The 21,247-nt window shown below is 41.9% G+C and overlaps 1 protein-coding gene across 1 annotated transcript in view; it reads right to left on the reverse strand.

The window, feature by feature from the left end:
* ADGRB3 (adhesion G protein-coupled receptor B3) overlaps positions 1 to 21,247 on the reverse strand; it is an 802,318-nt gene that overhangs the window by 407,450 nt on the left and 373,621 nt on the right. The window contains exon 9 of the mRNA XM_065889244.1: positions 12,528 to 12,722. Within this exon, the coding sequence (XP_065745316.1) occupies positions 12,528 to 12,722 (195 nt within the window). The remainder of the gene's footprint in view (positions 1 to 12,527; positions 12,723 to 21,247) is intronic.

A 21,247-nucleotide genomic window follows, 5' to 3' on the forward strand; every position in this document is an offset into this window, starting at 1 on the left:
CTTTACTCCAGGCTCAGCAGACTTCTCCACGCATCCCAAACCTGTTTCTGCCCAGTCTCCAGAACTATATAATGCTGCTCCCTTTCTTCAACCACTTTACTTCCTGTTCTTTACTTGAATAACCCTTTTCTTTGTCCTCCACGTCTAGATTTACATGCCATTTCCCCAAAAAGGCTTTCTCCCATCACCACCCTGTAAGTATACAAAGTTTGCACAGTCTCTTTATGTTTCTGATTTTGAGTAGTGAAAATTTTTATTTTTCATTTACCAATACTGTCATCATTCATGCTTTGCCAAAAATCCATGGAAAAAAGAAACAGCCCATTCCTGGAAGTAATCACCTAAAAGAATAAGACGTGACGGAAGAGGTTCTATTGACCAGAAGAGACCCTTGTTCTCTGTTCTGAGAGTCAGCTTTCCCCAGTACCTGGGGAATTACTAGTACGATGGTCTCTGACTCTCCCGGCCTCTACATCCATGCATGAGCAACCCAGCAAAACCACTGTGCACTCACCCAAAAGGATGAATAAGTGCACCTTCACCCTAATGTAATGCAGGCAGCAGCCAGCTGTAAGGGAGCCACTCACAGGGCAGCAAACATGCCGAGTTGCAGTTACACTGTGTAGATTTCTTTTAAAGTATATCACACTTCGTAATTACAATGTATTTGTATGATGATCAGTTTAGGGCTTCTTCTCTACCAGCTTATAATTTAGTTGGGACTGTTCCCATTTTGTTCACTCCCATGCCCCCAGGGTACAGCACGAGGCATAGGAAAATGTAAATACTCAAATATTGCACGTTGGCTGACTGCATGCCTACTGTGTGGAAGACCATGGGATAAACACTGGGGGAATTAAAAATCACAAATACACGGTCCCCACCTAACGTGTGGCCTCTTTTCAACACCCTCCTCTGCTCTATACCCAGGGTTCTTGTAGGTCCAGGGCAGGAGATAGGGTGCTTATTTGTACAGATCAGAAAGCTGGTTCTCCTGATTAAATACGGGATCGAACTCTTCCTATCTGAGTGGCATTTTGAAGTCTCAAGGCCGTCCTGGTCACAGACACCCACTCTTGAGAAACTGCAGGGCCTCACAAGTAGAGGACACAGTGGAGGATGTTCGGCCCTGGTCCCCTCCCAAGGAAGGGGTCTCCTCTTCCACACACAGCTGGTTCTTTGCCAAACACAGTGGAGCCCCCTACGCACCACCACTGCTGCCCCATCCCTGATGGAGCGAGGGCTACCCTGTTCAGCAGTAGAGGGCATCGGGAGAGAGAGAAAATTACACTCCAGGCAGCAAAGCTGGGGGCTTGGGGAGGAAGAAGCCTGGGGAAGGGAACATCCTGGGGAGACTTCACCAAGAGCCCGAGTGAGACACAGCGAGGACAGAAGTGGGCGTGAGGGTGGAGGTGAGGAAAGACCCAGGGGATGCTTGAGAGGCAGAAAGGCACTCACTCCTTCAGGAACATTGCCTGAACACCTGCTGTGTACTTGGCCCTTTTCTGAGTTCAGTGAACGCAACAGTGAGCGAGACACACGAGGGTTCCTGCCCTCGCGGGGCTTGCACTGTGCTGTGTAAAGAAAGGACATTTAGTAAAAAGTAATCATTTAAAACAGGGCTTAAGGTGATGAACCAAAAATAAAATAGTGTACGGGGCCAGGAGGGACTGGGCAGGGGAGGGCTGTGTGTGCGTGTGTGCCTGTGTGGACATGTGTATGTGGGTGTGTATCTGTGTCTTTGTGTGTCTATGTGCTTATGTGTATATACGTGCGTTTGTACGTGTAATTGTGCACGTGTGTATATGTATGTGTGTATGTGTGTGTGTATGTGTGTGTGTGACTGTGTGGATGTGTGCATGTGGGTGTGGGTGTGTGTATATCTGGGTATCTGTGTGGACGTGTGGATGTGTTTGTGTGTATGAGTTTATGTGTATATATGTGTATGTAGTTTGTATGTGTGCACACGTGTGTGTGTGTGTGTGTGTGTGTGCACGCACAAGCCTGCTTCAGGTGGAAGAGTCCGCAGGAAAGACTTTTCTGAGGAGGTGACATCTAAGCTGAGGACAGAGTGATGAAGGTGGCAGTCATGGGCAGGCCCGAGGAAGAGAGCCCCAGAACAACAGTGGGACGAAGGAACACAAACAGAGAGGAAGCAACGTAGCTGGCATGGCCTTGAGCAGGGAGCTAGAGGAGGGGAGGGGGAGAATATTAATACAGGATGAAAAAGAGAGGCAGGGGCTCAGACAGAGAGGGGCCTGGATCCCACCATAGTTATGTGACATGAGTTTCAGGAAAAATAAAAATCTAACGTTGGCTGCTGAGTGGAAAACAGAGTACAGGAGAGTGAGAGTGGAAATGGGGAGGTCAGAAAGGAGGCCGTGTTGTCTGCTGGCTTGATTAGGGAACAAAGTGTCGTGGTGACGGAGGGAGAGGGCAGAACCGGGACCAGGCCCTGGTTCCTAGAGGACACACAGCTCCACTGAACACGCAGAAGACACAGCAGAGCTGCGTGTGCCCGGGGACGGTGGGCTCAGCTCTGTCCTGGCCAAGCGTGAGGAGCCTGGGATAGAGCTAAGAGCAGACGCCCAGCTGCCACTGTCCCTACAAGCCTGAAACTCAAAAGGTCAAAACTTGTGAATCCTTAATCCTAGTTGAAACCTGGAGCCTTTGGGAGGAAAACTAAAATGACCAGAAATAGAGCTGAATGGGATGAACTCGAAGTTAAAACACTGGTGATAAAATAGACAGGAAGAAAACCACGTGAGGTTAGATGAGGGCTTAGGGATAAGGAAGCAGGAAGTGGGGCAGAAGGACTCTGCAGTGGGGAGGTTAAGTCAGATGAGATGGACCAAGTCTGCAGCAAGGTAAAAACCCAAAGAGTTCAAGATACAATGCCTTGGTCGCCTGTATTTTTTTAGCCTCCATGCACTTGGATGATGACACTTGCATGTGAGATGTGCAAAACCAGGAACACACCCAGGTTACAGATTAGGGCCTGGATAACTGATGTCCAATCCCTGTGACTGGGCTATGACTACTTCTTAGCCTCCCAGTCAAGAAAGTGTAGAGAAATAAAATTGAGTAAGAGGAATATTATTACACAAATAATCTTAGGCTTGTTCTACTGTATTTTTTAAAGCTAACTAATCCCTAAAGAGTGCTTTGCCTATTTTTTTTTAATAGGTGGTCTCTCAACGGATCAGGACAAAAAGTCACATCACTCTGGTTTAATTTTTTATCTAGAATACCTATCCTAGAAGCACATCAACTGGCTGTTGGCAATGAGAAACCCTCAAGGATTCAGGCAGCAGCAGATGATAATTAAGGATGCCCCCTGGAAGGCATCAGGGACCAAGATATACGGAGAATATGATTCAGAGACAAGAGACTGAAGCACTGGAAAACCAGAGGATCAATGGGGGGAACAAAGGGATTGGGGTATCAAGGTCAGAAGGTCAGCCGTGGGGTCACCAGCCTGGAAGGCTGTGGTCAGAGGACTCCTGCCAACAGGGCCGGGCTGTCCCAGACAGCCCAGTGTCATATGCCAGATCCAGAGGGTGTGAGAGCAGATTATTGAAGCAAATATTCCCTAATGTGCACTAGTTTAGGAGAAAAAAATCCAGAGCCCTTAAGGACACCTTTGTTTTTTCTTCTCGTTTTAGTCACAGGTATCACCGAAGCTCTGACTCATTTTGGAAACAACATGGAACAGGGGTCCAGGAATCTCGGGCTGCCTTTCCCACTAATCTCACTGCTCTGCCGAGATGGAAGACGGTACCACCTGTGGAGTTTTGGAGGTGCTTGGATGGGCAACTTCCTACACGATGCTACGAGTCTTTCCAGGGCAAGTGTAGGATGGAGGGCTCCAGAGAAAGAGCAGAGAGTGGGTCTGCTTTGAGGTGACAGTGACAACCAGAATGGGGGAGTGGAGAGAAGCAGCGTCTATTATCAGCGCTTAGGGGGGCCAAGCGTGGTGCTGCTTTACAAATGAAGGGTAAAAACATTAGTGATGCTAATATGATTAGGTATGTTCATCAATTATTCCCAAGAGGGAGCCCTGCCGAGCAGTCAGTCATAAAAAACATCATAACAAGTGGGGCAAAATCTTCCTCAAATCCAGACAAGGCACAAGGTGAGAAGTGATCACTGCATTTGGGCAGGCCTGGAGGATATACCAAAGGGCCACCTGGGCAGGAAACACACACACATCACAAGTTCACCCCTGGGATGCTGCAAGCAGAGCCATAGAGGTCCTGTCCCTGGGAAGATGCCTGGCACATACCTTTCTTGGCTAAAGGGAAATTCTCACAGTTCCTTCAAGATCCCCTGTTGTGCACTGAATTGTGTCTGGCCCTGATCCATATGCTGAAGCCCTTAGCCCTCAGTACCTCAGAATGTGATTGTATTTGAAGACAGGGCCTTTGAAGAGGTAATTAAGTTAAAATGAGGCTGGGTCCTAATCCAATTTGACAGGTGTTCCCGTAAGAAGAGGCATTTAGGACACACAAAATCATCAGGGGTGACACACACAGAGAAAAGGGCCATGTGAGGCCACAGGGAGAAGGCGACTGCCTGCAAACCTGCCCACGCCTTGATCTTGGACCTCCAGCCTCCAGAACTGGGAGACAATACACTTCTGTTGTTTAAACCACCCAGTCTGTGGTATTTATTATGGCAGCCCTGCAAACTGATACATTCCCCCATAACTTTTTAAAAGAAAATTTTAATAATAAATGGAATCACAAGAGAAGACTACCTATACACCATGCACATGCAAATCTCAGCATTTTCTTGACTCTGATGGAAATAATGAGGGATTCTGAAACGACAAAACTACCTATCAGATGCTTTATCATATTTTTCTTAAGCTCCACCAAAGTCATTCATGTACATCACATGGCATGTACCAGTTGATAGGCTCCATTCCACAAATACCTAACCTTCTTAGTCGCCCTTCTTTTTTCCCCCATCTTTGTGAATACTCTATTCACCTATGGAGGTCCTCAGTTCCTCTCAGCCTGCAGCCATCTTCCAAATTTTGTTCATGGTAGGATTTATTCACGTTGGTGGGTGAAGCGAGATGTGTTTATTAGTATCTCACCCATTTAAGGCAGGTATTTGGCATTGAATTTCTTCTTTCCATCTTACAATAAGGGCACATTCTCCACACTATCTAGAAAGAGCTTTTAGCTGTACACATTCTCTCTACCACAGAGAAAGAATAGGGAACCATCTCAGGCTGGAAGCATTGAAATGGCTGCGTTTGTGACTTGGAGTGATTGTCAGCTGGGAGTTGCCATCCTGGGCTCCTCTTGGTTCCCACAGATCCAGGCATCCTGGCTATTGATTCAAGCCATCCTCTCATCCACTTGCCGGCTAACTTTGAAATGGCTTTGTGGTAAAGGCCTTAAGGACTAACACTTCTTTTCTGACTTCCATTCTCCTTGATACATTCCCTGCCCTTCTCCTCTACTAAGAGTGGGGGGAAAAAAAAGAGTGGGAAAAAAGCAGTGGCCCATTCTTGCATAGGTAGTGCCATGGAGAATATTTGACCTTCCTTTGTTCCCAGGAGCGATAGCAAAATACACGTCTGCACTGGCAGCAGACACCTGTGGTCCAGAGATGCTTCAGGTGTTTGCTCCATCAGAATCTCACCTTCCCGGATCATAAGGGTCGTCGCCATGTTCCTTGAGCTTTTACTGTGTGCCACGTGCTGTGTAAGTTTTACACAGTAACTCAACCCTCACATCAGCACTGTGCATGGGTACCAGCATCCAATACAGTGGAAGAGAAATGGCAGCTCAGGGAGGTCCAGTCACCTGCCCAGCATCAGATAGTTAACAAGTAGCAGAGCCCTGACCAGAAGCTCGGGATTCTGACCGCAAACAGGCGCTCTGAGTCATCACGCTCTATTGCCTCCCTTACGTCTCCGACTTACGTTCCAGGAAATTATTAATCTTCTGCTACACAATGTTCTTTAAGCAGAGGATCTCAAGTCATAAGGTACTGTCTTGTAGGCTAGAGTTATACTACAATTCCAAACCTAAGGGGCCCGTACTAGATCTTACTTAGTCAAGAGAATTAGTTTCAACATTACATCATGGCTTTGGATTGTCATAGCCATAATTGCTTCCCCATTTATCAGACCACTCTTTTGTACACAAAAAGTAAAAGCATCTCTCACTGAAAGCATCAGAGAAATAATACTCAAGAATCCTCACCTAGTGCTGGATGGGTAGCACGAGAAAGATCCAACATATATGCTTGCCCGTCAAGTGTTTTAGGAAAGAAGATGCTTGGCTTATCCGAAATCACTAACTCTGCTTTCAGTTTAATTTCTTGATCAGCTAACTCTGAGAATTTTATTTAGAATGTAGTTTGCCTTTAAGAAAGAAATTGGAAGCTGAGTTTTGAGCTTCCTATTTAATCCTAATCATTGGGAAATGAATTTTCAAGCCTAGAGAACGTGTTAGACAAACAAGTGATTTTCAAACATTGAGTGGCGACCTGTTTGAGGGTCATGATCGACTTTTCATAACCAAATAGGAATGCATAGAAAATACAAGAGTGCATTACCTACAGAAAAGGGAAATATTATTTTGTAAAAGTCTAGTTTTCAATTATATATTGATGTAAACTGTGTGCCTTACTGTGGGTCATAGTCAAAAACTTTAGGAAAATACTGAGTTAGACCAACAGAAGTTTTGTCAGGGAACAAAAGCATGCCTGAAAAGAGACAAATCCTTGCTTCCAGGAAGTTTGAGGGCAACTTTAAACAAGGAGTCTCTGTGGATACTCCATGTATGTATTCTTTCCAACTTTTCTTTCTTTACCCTCAAATATAAGCTGTCTCAGGGGCCTGCCTTTCATTCCATTAAGTGGATCATGCCTGCTTTTCTGATCCACTGTCACTGAAACGTGCTTTCTTTCTGCCAACCTCTAGGTCATTGCTGTAGCCTTTTCACGGGTTTCTTTCCCCCAGTCTTCCTTTACTCACTAATCGCCCTTATCCACCTTGGCCAGACCATCTTTCCAAAAACAGCACTCACATTTAATAAATTTGCTCATAGAGAATAACATTCAAACTCTCCTCTAGCCTTGATTCGCGTGCCTTCACGATCGACATTTTCCAATGTGAATCCCATTTTTTTTACCAACCATGGTCTTTTGAATGTGCCACACTCATACCATTTCTGTGGCTTTGACTGGAGTTTGATTATTGTTTCCGCACCCAGCTTGTTTCTCCAAATTCTATCTCAAGGCCTAAGGCTCCCATGAATTCTTTTCTTGTTGCTGCAGTTCAGATTCTATGTTCTGAGAGCTCCTGGAAGTGAGACACTATACTCATATCTCTCTTCCTCATTACCGGTCTAGCCTCATTCATGAGTTAGCTTTTCCTTCAATGACATTGTAAGCAGCTTGAGAGCAAGGCCCATCTTTTCCTTTTATGTTAAGAGTTACAACGCCAGAACTAAGGGCATTACAGAGCACCTACTCTCTGCTGGACGACTCACAAATACCATCATGTACGGGTTGTTACGTATTTAACCTGAATTACTTCTAAGCCTCGCAACAAGACTGGAAAATAGTTACCATCGAACTTCATTTCTGATGAATTCTGTATCTGCAAATTCAGCTCTTCACTAAAATTTATTTGTAACCCCCAAATCAAAGCTCATAACTTCAAGGGCACGCACGGTGGTGAATTTGAGTCACCCATGCACAAGCGCCCAGCTCAGGTCACATGGCCATGCTCTGAGTTTTGGTTTCAGCTCATATCCTGTAAACATGTCCTTTTCGTGGCCTATTTAATGCCCAGGTTTCTTTCCATATTTTTTATTGGTAATTTCACTGTTGAGAATGGCCATCAGCATAGTGTGGAGGTCCATCTAGTATTCCTAAACCCAAGAAGGCTGTGTTATGACTTATAGAGAAAATATGTGTGTTAGATAAGGTTTGTTCAGGCATGAGTTATATATATATACACAATGTATATATAATAATAACATATATATTGTTATATGTATAACAATAACAGAAACACACATAAAACAGGTCATGTATTAATTGGTCGATGAAAATTATATGACAGATTCTTGAAGGAACACATCTTGTAGTTTCCCTATTAGTAAATGATTCAGTATTCTTTCATTTTATAAAATATAACTACCATGACTAAAGAGAATAGACTGTACTACTATTTCTTCTTTAGATATGAAGAAATAAGGTAGAGAAAGATTAAGTAATGTGTCTGAAGACATCAAGATATTTATTGGACAAACCGGAATTTCAATTTGTATGTCTGATTCAACTTCGTCAAATTCCTGGTGTGGGTGTTGTGAGTTCATCCTCCGCTGATAGAATGAGACTCAGTATGAATTTTCCCAGGGGTGGAAAAAAAGACAAGCTTTCCTCTCCTTTTCTTCCTTTTTCTTAATTGGATGTTCAGAGTACTTTTCTTAGTTTTTTTGTGAAGTAAGTTCCTCAAATATTACTACATTGCTCATAGTCACTAATTACTTGAACAAATATTTGCATGTCTACTATGCTCCAAGTGTCAAGCTAAGCCCCAGGGACCTAATTGTCTCTCCACAAGCTTAACATTTGCTGCTGAAGGGAGGCCTGAAAACAAATAACTACAATGTCATGTGAGAGACCTGCTCTAGTAGGGATATTTACAAGGTTTCAAAAAGACTAGACAATTAGGAAAACACTGAATTCTGCCTGAGATATATGAAGAGAAGACTTTTGAGTAGGAATGATTTTTGAGCTGGATCCTGAAGGACTTTGGCATCAGATTGGAAATGGGAAGAATAAATTACATAGAGGACAAATATGGGCAGAGGTTTGGACATATGACCAAGCCCCAAGGTTTGGAAAGAATATGCCTGAAGGGAAGGGACTTTTGGAGTAATTTTCTACCAGTTTCCCAAAATAAAACTATTACTATGTTTTATCCTTCTAAGACATAAAAGTACACTTTATTTTTTCCCCAAATTTTAACAGGTTGTAGCTATACTATCTCACTTTCATCAATGTATCAAGTCAATTGTTTACTGAATCCAGCATCACCAGGCATTTTACATAAAATGTCTTGCACATAACTACATTTAAAAGAATGTATTCTCTTTAAATAGTTTTCCTTAATCTCTCTTTGCTCTTTTCCCAGTTTAAAAAAAAAAGGGGATAAAAAAAAGGTCAGTGGTATCTATGTAGTTATTAATTTTGTTGTTAATTAACTCAACAAACATTTGTTGAGCAGATTCTATAGTCAAGACTCCTCTTTGGGGAGAGGATGACTTGGAGCTTGGCTAGTATCCAAAGATGGATCAGGGATATTTCTTCTTTTTCAAAGATTTGCAGATGAGTACTAATAACTCAAGACATAAAGAGATGCAGGAGAAGTGCTGCTGGAACTCAGAGTCCCAGAGTCTATACCAAGAGACTGATTTAGGAGACGGAGACAGACAAGCCAGTCTGAAGGCATAGAGGAAGCGAAGGCCCAGAGCCAAGAATGCACAGTGCATCCAGGAAGCAGGAAGTAGTTCACTTGGCTCCAAGTCTGTGAAGGGAAAGAGGTGTCCATGTGCACGGCTGGAAAGGCAGGTGACCTACGTATGGCGGGCATACTAGAAGCCAAGACACAGGCTTTGGGTTGTCTTTGAGGAGGCCTTGGCGCCCCGCTGGAGATTTCTGACTGAGGAGTGACAGAATCAGGGCTGTCCTAGGACAGCCAATGGGACCATGGTGCACAAGATGAGGAGGGATGTTGGTAAGGGTCTGAGGGAGGATGAAAGGAAAGAGGCCATGGAAATAATGGAGGCTGGGGTAACTGGAGGCCAAGACAGGGAAACAGCAGTGGGGAGAGGAAAGACGGATGGAAGAGGTGCCATGTAGGCTGACCCAACAGGAAAGGAAGAGAAGGGAAAAGTCAAGATGACATTACAGTTCCAGCCTACGGACCACTAATCCTACAAGGCAAAGTAGAAAATACAAGAAAACGTGGCACTCAAGACGAGTTTAGCTTACTCCATATGAAGCCTGAGGTGCTAGCCGATCACAAGGGCCTAGAGCCCTTGAAAGTGGAGGACTGAAGTCGCAGTAAGACTGTAATCAAGCAAAGACGACAAATACGTCCAAAAGATTTGTATAAAATTGCTTGTGGAAAGTAGAATAAAAGTGGTACAAAGTTCTCTAGAATTTCAGAGACAAGAAAGGTCATTTTCAGATGGAGTTTGGGGCTTGCAGGTCTGGCAGTCAGAAAGACTTGCTGGAGCTATGCCAGGAGTTTGACGGGCAGAGATGGAAGAAGGACTTCCAGAAGATGAAGGTTTCCAGGTGCCCGAAAAGACACTAATAAAGACAGTGAAAGAGAAAAACACAGCTCCCATTTGTGAATGACTAGGACACCAGCCTGCTGAGAATTCTGTGCGCATGTGGAGGACTAAGGAGAGAGTAGGACAGAAACGGAGGAAGGTATTTCTGACCATGCCACAAGGACACCACCACCATCAGCCACATTGCTCTATTTAAGTCAAGCCAGCTGATGTCCATGCCGAAGCCTGTGGTTACACTAATTGTTTGTGGAGTCCGCACACTCCAATGAGAAGCTCAATCATAATATGTCCCCAATACAACCTGGGAATCTTAGTTTCCTGAATTTCAGCACCTAAAAATCTTAAAGCCCTACACTCACGAGGGTTCAAAGAGGCCCGAGAGCTCACTGTGTGCAGCCTTCTGCCTGATGTTTCAACGTGAACACAAGGATCTGAGGTTTTTCAAAATTACAGTTTGTATTTTATGTCAAGGGCTTCAGATGTTATTTTTCAATGTAAATGCCAATGGATAGAAGTATCTCAGAACTACAGAGAAAGGTTATACTTGGCTTACTTAGTACATTTTTAAAACTGGAAAACTCTCTCATTCTTTGTAAAGAAACAAAAGCATCTTGGGGAGTCCCTGGTGGTCCAGTGGTTAAAACTTGGCACTTTCACTGTCAGGGGCCCGGTTCCATCCCTGGTCGGGGAACTAAGATCCGGCAAGCCATGCAGTATGGCCAAAAAATAAAAAACTAAAAACAAAAAAACCTCACAAATGCATCTCTGAAATGCTCAAATGACAGTAAGCTTCCACCTCCCTACTATGTATTTTTACAATTAAAAATGTATTCCTGGGGCTTCCCTGGTGGCGCGGTGGTTGGGAGTCCGCCTGACGATGCAGGGGACGCGGGTTCGTGCCCCGGTCCGGGAGGATCCCACATGCCGCGGAGCGGCTGGGCCCGTGAGCCATGGCCACTGGGCCTGCGCGTCCGGAGCCTGTGCTCCGCGGTGGGAGGGGCCACAGCAGTGAGAGGCCCGCATACCGCAAAAAAAAAAAAAAGTATTCCTGGACATTAGTGATATAATATAGAATGCAGTCCCACTAACTCTCATTGCAGCTACTTTCAGCAGTATATGCATATAATTTAAATACTATATGTACTTCTATACAAATTAGGGCATTTAATATTATTTATGAATAATTCCATGATTCCAAAAAGCCTCTATTCCTCTTTCCCTCAATAGCTGATCAAAATAAAGCAAAACAAAACAAAAACCCACCCTCTGAATTCTCCAAGTGAAATGCAAATAAAACTCCCAAAGGAAGAGTGGGCTGAAAGAAAACTACCTGATGTGGGAATTTTGCCAAACCTTTATTTAATGAACTTCATGCCAAGATACAGGAAGAACATTATGTTGGAAACGCAGAAACCAACTCAACGTTCTTGGCAGGCGTACATTTTAGCCTCGGCACAAGAAGAGTTAATCTGAAATGCAAACTAGAGTTGCATTAAATATGCTTTTTTTTTGCCATTCAACAAGCTTTGTCTTAATGGCAAAGGCAATTCTAAAACTGGCTGAGTACTTAAACTTTACTATGGAAATAAATGATGCTGTTCTAGAAGTCTTCCATGACAAGAAAAATATGCTGTGAGGAGTTCCTGAATTCCTTATTTTCCTACCCAGAACAATTCTCTACTCGCCTGATATTTTCAGACAATGGTTCCACAGAATTAAACATGGCCTTCCCCCTTCTAATAGCAAAACCCCAAACAAAACTTTAACTGTGTCTTCTCTGCATGCTAGAGTTAATGTGCCTTCATTATGCTTAATGTACTTTTAATAGTTTCCTGTGGCAAGATGGTGATATTAAATGTGGGAATAAAATACTCACGCTACAACCTGGAACTTGCTATAGTGCCTTTATGCTGAGGACTCGAGTCACTTCACACACATTCTCACTCACTATCTCCTGGAGGTACATTATGTGTGTTTTACGGTTGAGGACACCGAGGTATATAGAATGACTAAGGATCTGAGGTCATTTCCAGAGCTCAGCTGAGCACGGCCTGGATGCTTTCCCCAGCAGGAGTGAGCACCCTCCCCTCCAGGCCAGGAAGCCCCCATGGTGGCTGCACTGGCTTCCCAGGACCACAACTGATCCCAAGCTCACTTGCTTTTCCTACATGGAATCACCTCCCTTACCTGGACGCCATCAGATGCAGGGATGTAACTTGCCCTTTTAAACGTGTCTGTCACATTCCTGAGGATTTCCACGGACATCAGAAGATCACCAGCATAGAAGTTTTTCCTCTGAGTTAAATCCAGCAGTGTCTTGGTGACCTCGGACATCCCATCACCTGCCAGCATTCTCTGCCCTTTCGCAAGGTGTTCTTTGATCTGTGATGGTCAAAAGAGTGGAAAAAACATCAGAATCTTCATTACTGTTTCTTCACATATCTTCATCAAACGAATGTATTTAAAACTGCAGGGACAATGTTCCAATAGCACTGAAAGACCTGGGAGGATTTCAAAACTAAGCTGTGTGTACCCCAAACTCACATGGATAGACCTCCGCATCACTGTCCGCACTTTGGCTGACTTGATGGACTTGCCTTTTCTAGTTTTCAGAAAACATAATTTAATACTTCGCAGAAAGCATGTGTTAATTTACGTTTTTAATTGAATTAAAAAATAATTTTGCACGTGGTAAACAGGGGAGATTGTTCAGTGAGGTGTGAGCAGAGATGGGAGATTATAAACACTTCAAAATATCCTTTTATATTAACAAGCTGAGGTTAATAATTTTTGCCTTACCTCTTAAAATAAAGACATCTTTATACAGCAGCAAAAATAAAAAAGAGTTTTCACGAGGACATTTAGCTTAAGAAAGACATTTAGTTAAACTTTAAAGGACTACTATGACAGAAATGACTGAAAGCTAGATTATTTTGGCTTTATTTAAAACAAAATAAACAACAACAAAAACCTCTCAGCTAGGTCTTCAGCAGCAGAATGAACTATTGAGATGCAAGCTTAAATTACTTTGATGGTCAGGGAAACATGCTGTCTTGTTTCATATTTGCTTATCCTCCAGCCCAAGGGAAGAAAAGCAACTTATCATGTGGAAGAATGTTAAGGAAAGAGATGGTAAAGTGACAGCACAGATCTGTTATACGTTTACTTGTTTACTAGAAGGTTAGTCTTTGTCATCGCATTGTTAAATTGATGATAACGATGACTTATCAAAGGATCATGAAATAACTAAGAACTAACACCAGAGAAAGACTGGACTAGAAAGGTTCAAGTGTAATAACTATAATCATCAATTTCCCATTAAGGAAAGTGCCAACTAATCCTCTGAAGTATAGCAATCAATCTGAGCGAATCCTAAAGTTAGGAATTTTCTTTAAAATGGATTTTAAAAAGTGCTATCTTGACACTTCAGATATTTAACTTTTCTCTGGTCTCTAAAGCTCTGTCTAAAAATATTTTGGGAAAATAAAAATCTTCAGAGACATTCTCTGTTCCCATCATGTTATGTTAAAAGAACATAACATATGTAGGGAGTTTGTTTCTTGCCATTTTCTTATTTCATTTCTCTCCTGTCTCCCCTCAGTGGCAGCCATCACCCCCTGACCAAAGCCAGAGGATGAGTGAGACATCAGTGATCTAGTCCTTGCTTATCTCTGTGGTCTCAATGCCCATCTTAATCAAGATGCAGACACTGTGTTGGCCAATCAGAAAGGATGCTGACCTCCAGTAGAAGCCAGCTAGTGCACCACGATGATGTGTGCTACCAGGTTGACCTTCAGTCCTGCTTTAAATTAGTGATAACTCTTTGCAATTTTCTGTTCAGGTCATGTGTGCCATAACATCCTATTTTTGCACTGGATATGCTAACCTCCTCCCTTATATTGTCTCATGTTTATACACCACTCAAAGAGTTCCGCTTTTTCTAAATATCTAAACAGAGTCAATCAACTCCTTGTCTGTGCTGTCTCTTAATTCTTGTATACATCAACCACTCTATCACACTGAATTAAATATAATCATTTGCTTATATGTCTTTTGTGGGTGGGCTTTCTGAACCTTGAGGGTAGGTTCCCTGCCTTCTTCACAGCCTTAGAACACAGCACTGTAAAAGTTTGCTAGAGTGAATTCAGTTACGATATTCTAACTAGAGCTTTATGACAAAATACGATGGAATGGGCTTTGAAGCCAGAGCTGCCTAGGTATTTATTTAAACTATCCAACTTATTATTTGTGTAATTGAAGCCATCAGAGACTCAGTTTTTCATGTATCTTCTCAGCCTTGAAAAATATGCCTATATGGTTAAAAGTTTTAAAAATCATTGAAAAAAATTCAAATGAACTCACACAAGCCTACCATAGTCAGCACAGCTGCTGTGCATGGGAAAGCTCCCTGCTTCATCATGGTCTGTGTGTCCTACATGATCTGGTCCCTGGAGACTGCTAACACTTTCCCTCAATTCACTGTGCTCTGGTCACTCTGGTCTCTTTGATCTTCCTCAACAACATTTCGTACAGGCCTGCCTCACGGCCTTTGCATGTGCTTTTCCTTTTGCCTGGAACAGTCTTCCCACAGAGATCCACATGCTTTTTGTTATTTCCTCAGAGAGGTCTTATCTTACTTCCTATCTAAAATGGTATTTTTGTCATTCTCAATGATCTTACCCTTCTATTTATTTAGGTATTAATTTATGTATCTCACCTTTTTAAAAAAATATCTCACCTTTCTTCTTAGTGCTCAACCTTACCTACCACTGTGCATCTATCTTTTGGCTTATTTGTTTTTCTGCTTCCCCCATTAGAACTTGTGAAAGAAGAGATTTTGTGTATTTTATTTCCTGTCACATTCCAGTACCTAGAAGACTTACTCAATATTTTGGACAAAAGAATTAATGAACAAATGACTGAATGAGTCCTTCTAAGCTCATGTGAGGTCATGGGATCAAGTTAGGCACATTTGGAAGTCGTCCTAAACTGTTCATCAACATAGTCCACAGAAAACACTGGTATCAAACAGCATGAGATAAATCAACTACCTGACCTACAGAGACAGTGCAGCTCCTGGGCTCAAAAGTGTCTGCTTCAGCAGGTGGAGTTTGAAATGTTGAAGAGAAATGAAATTAATAAGGTCTACATTAAAAAATGTCATAGAATTCAGTGTTCAGTTTGGTGCTGGCAATGCAAACCACAGCTGAGATGCTCAAAACCAAGGAGCACTTAGACGGTTCTCCACTAGGGATGTGGTGCAGCAACGGTCACCAAGGTAAACCTCATCTGACTACTCAACTCAGCTCCCTATCTGTTATTTTGGCAACACCTACCTATGTCTGTGAGGGTCTAACTCAGGTAAACAAAATTCATCCTTCCCCACAAACAAAAGCATCACAGCATTGACTTGAACCTTGAGGAATACAACAGTCAGACATGTTTTCTGTTTGCAGTAAAAATAACACAGAAGGCTTTGGATGGCTCAGCTAATCAGAGCTAGGAAAGGCAGTCTTTCACGTCTGGGTCAGCACCAAATGTGGCCCAGTTAGTGGTAAATTAACAACATCACTGCCATCTGACAGCTGGAATGAACTGTTCTCAGTCCTGATCTTTGGAGACAGATGTGCCCAGACCACAACACCAGCTCTCACAATTGGCACTAATTAGCATCCTTCCTGGCATTGTCAGTGGAAGGCACCCAGCCAAAGCATAACAATACCTTGTAATGTTTGTACACACTAGCATAGGCTACTGGTAGCATTTATGAAGGATATAAAGGGTGTTCAGAAAAGACAGATCCAGAACATATTTAGGTGGAAAACAATTCCAGTCTCTTGGTCTTCCTTCCATATCAGTAGAGTCCTTACCTTGCGCCTACCCTTTCACTACCTTTTTCTAGAATAACAAATCAATGTTTATCTGCTGGACTGTTCTGGATCATGAAGAAATAGAGTTCAGATTGGGTTTGCTCACCTCACCTTTCTCTATTTTCACATTGTTCCTTTATTTGCATCCTTAATTTTCATCTCCATGATTTAACCCTATGATTAACCTCTATGATTTTGAATCCCACCTGTTCTTCAATCTTCATTCTTCTTCAATCTTTCCCTCTCTCAAAAATATGGCCTGAAGTTGGGTATCCTATTTAAATACCAACACCTCATGTTGCTATTTCCTTTCAACTAGTCTTCATTGTTTCTCTTCAAAATCAAAATCAAAGGTATGAAATCTGATTTGAAACCCACAACTCTTTATGTTGCAAATTAAACTCAATAATTACCTACTAAGCATTCTCTCTGGAAATCTTACTAGTATATTATGTTTAAAGAACTGTTGGAGCCATAAAACCTGGATTTAAATGTAGTTCTAATATTTACTACTTAGGAACACTGGATAGATCTTTCCTAGAATCATTTGATTTGTCTGTAAAAAACAGCAAATATCATTAGAATGTTGCTATGATGGGTTACTGCAAAGATAAAGATTAAAAGTAGACACAGTGACTGTTTCCCCTCCTTATTTTTCATCTTCAATTTCTAGTTCTTCTAAATACTAGCTATGTAATGTTTCTCATATCTATCCATTTTACCTCTGGGCAAGATGGAGCCTGGAACAGGTCTTCAATACCTATCATTACACTCTTTTACATAGTCTCCTAACTGGTTTTACTGAGTCTTTCCCCAAGCCAAACTATCCTACCTTTCACATGTCTGGACATATCACTTCTCTGCTAAAAAAAAAAAAAAAAAAAGTCCATCATAAAATCCATCCATTTTCATATTAAATCAAATATACCCTCCATTGTTTGACTTATGAGGCCAAACAAATATAATCTTAACCAACAATTCCAATCTTTTCTCTATTTCATTTTATCCTCCCAACCCTACTCTCCCATTATTTCTATTCCGTTAGTGATTATTTCAGTCCTACATTTCCATCTTTATGGCTACTTAATAATTCAATCACTTTGCTTCTGAATTCCTCACGGTAGTCTTTACTATTATTATTTTTGATTTTTCAAACTGGTAATAGGAGATTGGTTCAAGATGGCAGAGTAGAAGGATGTGCGCTCACTCCTTCTTACAAGAGCACCAGAATCACAACTAACTGCTGAACCATCATCGACAGGAAGACACTGGAAATCTAAAAATAAAGATACCCCACATCCAAAGACAAAGGAGAAGCTGCAATAAGACAGTAGCAGGGGCACAATCACAATAAAATCAAACCCTATAACCATTGGTTGGGCAACTCACAAACTGGAGAACAATTATACTACAGAAGTCCACCCAATGGAGTGAAGGTTCTGAGCCCCACATCAGGCTTCCTAACCTGTGGGTCTAGCAATGGGAGGAGGAATCCCCAGAGAACTGGACTTTGAAGGCCAGTAGGATTTGATTGCAGGACTTCGATAGGACTGGGGAAACAGACTCCATTTTGGAGAGCACACACAAAGTCTTGTGTGCACCAGGACCCGGGGGAGGGAGTAGGGAACCCACAGGAGACTGAACCAGACCTACCTGCTACTGTTGGGGGGTCTCTTGCAGAGGCAGGGTGTGGCTGTGGCTCACTGTGGGGATAAGGACACTGGCAGCAACAGTTCTGGGAAGGACTCAATGACGTGAGACCTGAGCCCCACCAAAGAGCCTGTAGGTTCCAGTGCTTGGTCACCTCAGGCCAAACAACAAACAGGGAGGGAACACAGCCCCACCCATCAACAGACAAGTGGATTAAAGTTTTACTGAGCTCTGCCCACCACAGCAATACCCAGCTCTACCCACCAGCAGTCCCTTCCACCAGGAAGCTTGCACAAGCCTCTTAGATAGCCTCATCCACCAGAGGGAAGAGAACAGAAGCAAGAAGAACTACAATCCTGCAGCCTGTGGAATGAAAACCACAGTCAGAGAAAAAATGAAAAGGCAGAAGATTATGTCCCAGATGAAGGAATCAGGTAAAACCACAGAAAAACAACTAAATGAAGTGGAGATAGGCAATCTTCCAGAAAAAGAATTCAGAATAATGATAGTGAAGATTATCAAGGATTTTGGAAAAAGAATGGAGGCAAAGATCGAGAAGATGCAAGAAATGTTTAACAAAGACCTAGAAGAATTAAAAAACAAACAGAGATGAAAAATACAATAACTGAAATGAAAAATACACTAGAAGGAGTCAATAGCAGGATAACTGAGGCAAAAGAATGGATAAGTGCCTGGAAGACAGAATGGTGGAAAACACTGCCACAAAACAGAATAATGAAAAAAGAATGAAAAGAAATGAAGACAGCCTAAGAGACCTTTGGGACAACATTAAATGCACCAACAATCACATTATAGGTGTCCCAGAAGGAGAAGAGAGAGAGAAAGGACCCAAGAAAATATTTCAAGAGATTATAGTCCAAAACTTCCCTAACATGGGAAAGGAAATAGCCACCCAAGTCCAGGAAGCACAGAGAGTCCCAGTTAGGATAAACCCAAGGAGAAACATGCTGAGACACATTGTAATCAAACTGACAAAAATTAAAGACAAAGAAAAAAATTATTAAAATCAACAAGGGAAAAACGACAAATAACATACAACAGAAATCCCAAAAGGTTAACAGCTGATTTCTCAGCAGAAACTCTGCAACCCAGAAGGGAGTGACATGATATATTTAAAGTGATGAAAGGGAATAACCTACAACCAAGAACACTCTACCCAGCAAGGCTTTTTGACAGAGAAATCAGTTTTGACAGAGAAATCAAAAGCATTACGGACAAGCAAAAGCTAAGAGAATTCAGCACCACTAGAACAGCTTTGCAACAAATGCTAAAGGAACTCCTCTAGGTGGGAAAGAGACTAGCAACCTAAAACAACCCTGTACATATATAGACTGCTATATCAAAACCTCAAGGTAACAGCAAACACCAAAACTACAGTAGATACACACACAAAAAAAGAAAAAGCAACCCAAAGACAACACTAAAGATGGTCATCAAACCACAAGAGGAGAGAACAAAAGAGAAGAAGGAAAGAAAAAAGACCTACAAAAACAAACCCAAAACAATTAAGAAAATAGCAATAGGAACACACATATCAATAATTACCTTAAATGTAAATGGATTAAATGTGCCAACCAAAAGACAAAGACTGGCTGGATGGATATGAAAACAAGACCTGTATATATGCTGTCTACAAGAGACTCACCTCAGACCTAGGAATACATACAGACTGAAAGTGATTGGATGGAAGAAGGTATTCCTTGCAAATGGAAATCAAAAGAAAGCTGGAGTAGCAATACTCATATCAGGCAAAATGGACTTAAAAATAAAGACTGCTATAAGAGTCAAAGAAGGACAATACATAACAACCAAGGGATCAAACCAAAAAGAAGATATAACAATTGTAAACATATATGCACCCAACATAGGAGGACCACAATATATAAGGCAAATACTAAAAGCCATAAGGGGAGAAATTGAAAGTAAAACAATAGGAGTGGGGAACTTTAACACCCCACTTTCACGAGTGGACAGACCATCCAGACAGAAAATCAGTAAGGAAATGCAAGCTTCAAATGACACATTAGACCAGATGGACTTAACTGAAATTTATAGAGCACTCAATCCAAAAGCAGAAGAATACATATTCTTCTCAAGTGCACATGGAACATTCTCCAGGATTGACCACATCCTGCGCCACAAAGCTAGCCTTGATAAATTTAAGAAAATTGAAATCATATCAACCATCTTTTCTGACCACAGCACTATGAGATTAGAAATAAACTACAATAAATGGTAATAATTTTTTAACATCTTTTTTTGGAGTATAATTGCTTTACAATTGTGTTAGTTTCTGCTGTATAACAAAGTGAATCAGCTATACGTATACATATATCTCCATATCTCCTCCCTCTTGTGGCTCCCTCCCACCCTCCTTATCCAGCCCCTCTATGTGGTCATAAAGCACCAAGCTGATCTCCCTGTGCTATGCAACTACTTCCCACTAGCTTTCTATTTTATATGTGGTAGTGTATATATGGCAAAGCTACTTTCCCTCTTTATCCCAGCTTACCCTTCCCCCTACCATTGTCCTCAAGTCCATTCTCTATGTCTGTATCTTTATTCCTCTCCTGCCCCAAGGTTCATCAGAACTTTTTTTTTAATTCCATATATATGTGTTAGCATATGGTATTTGTTTTTCTCTTTCTGACTTACTTCACTCTATATGACAGATTCTACGTCCATCCACCTCACTACAAATAGTTCAATTTCATTTCTTTTCATGGCTGAGTAATATTCCATTGTATATATGTGCCACATCTTCTTTATCCATTCATCTGTCAATGGACACTTAGGTTGCTTCCATGTCTTGTCCTGGCTATTGTAAATATTGCTGTAATGAATATTGTAGTATATGTCTCTATTTGAATTATGGTTTTCTCAGGGTCTATGCCCAGTAGTGGGATTGCTGGGTCATATGGTAGATCTACTTTTAGTTTTTTAAGAAACCTCCATACTGTTCTCCACAGTGGCTGTATCAATTTACATTCGCACCAACAGTGCAAGAGGGTTCCCTTTTCGCCACTCCCTCTCCAGCATTTATTGTTTGTAGATTTTTTGATGATGGCCATTCTGACAGGTGTGAGGTGATACCTCATTGTAGTTTTAATTTGTATTTCGCTAATGATTATTGATGCTGAGCATCCTTTCATGTGTCTGTTGGAAATCTGCATATCTTCTTTGGCAAAATGTCTGTTTAGGTCTTCTGCCCATTTTTAGATTGGGTTATTGCTTTTTTGTTGATATTGAGCTGCATGAGCTGCTTGTGTATTTGGGAGATTAAGCCTTTGTCAGTTGCTTCTCTTGCAAATATTTTCTCCCATTCTGAGGGTTGTCTTTTTGTTCTGTTTATGGTTTCCTCTGCTG

The sequence above is a fragment of the Phocoena phocoena genome, chromosome 12 (assembly GCF_963924675.1).
Source record: "Phocoena phocoena chromosome 12, mPhoPho1.1, whole genome shotgun sequence".
NCBI classification, from domain to species: domain Eukaryota; kingdom Metazoa; phylum Chordata; class Mammalia; order Artiodactyla; family Phocoenidae; genus Phocoena; species Phocoena phocoena.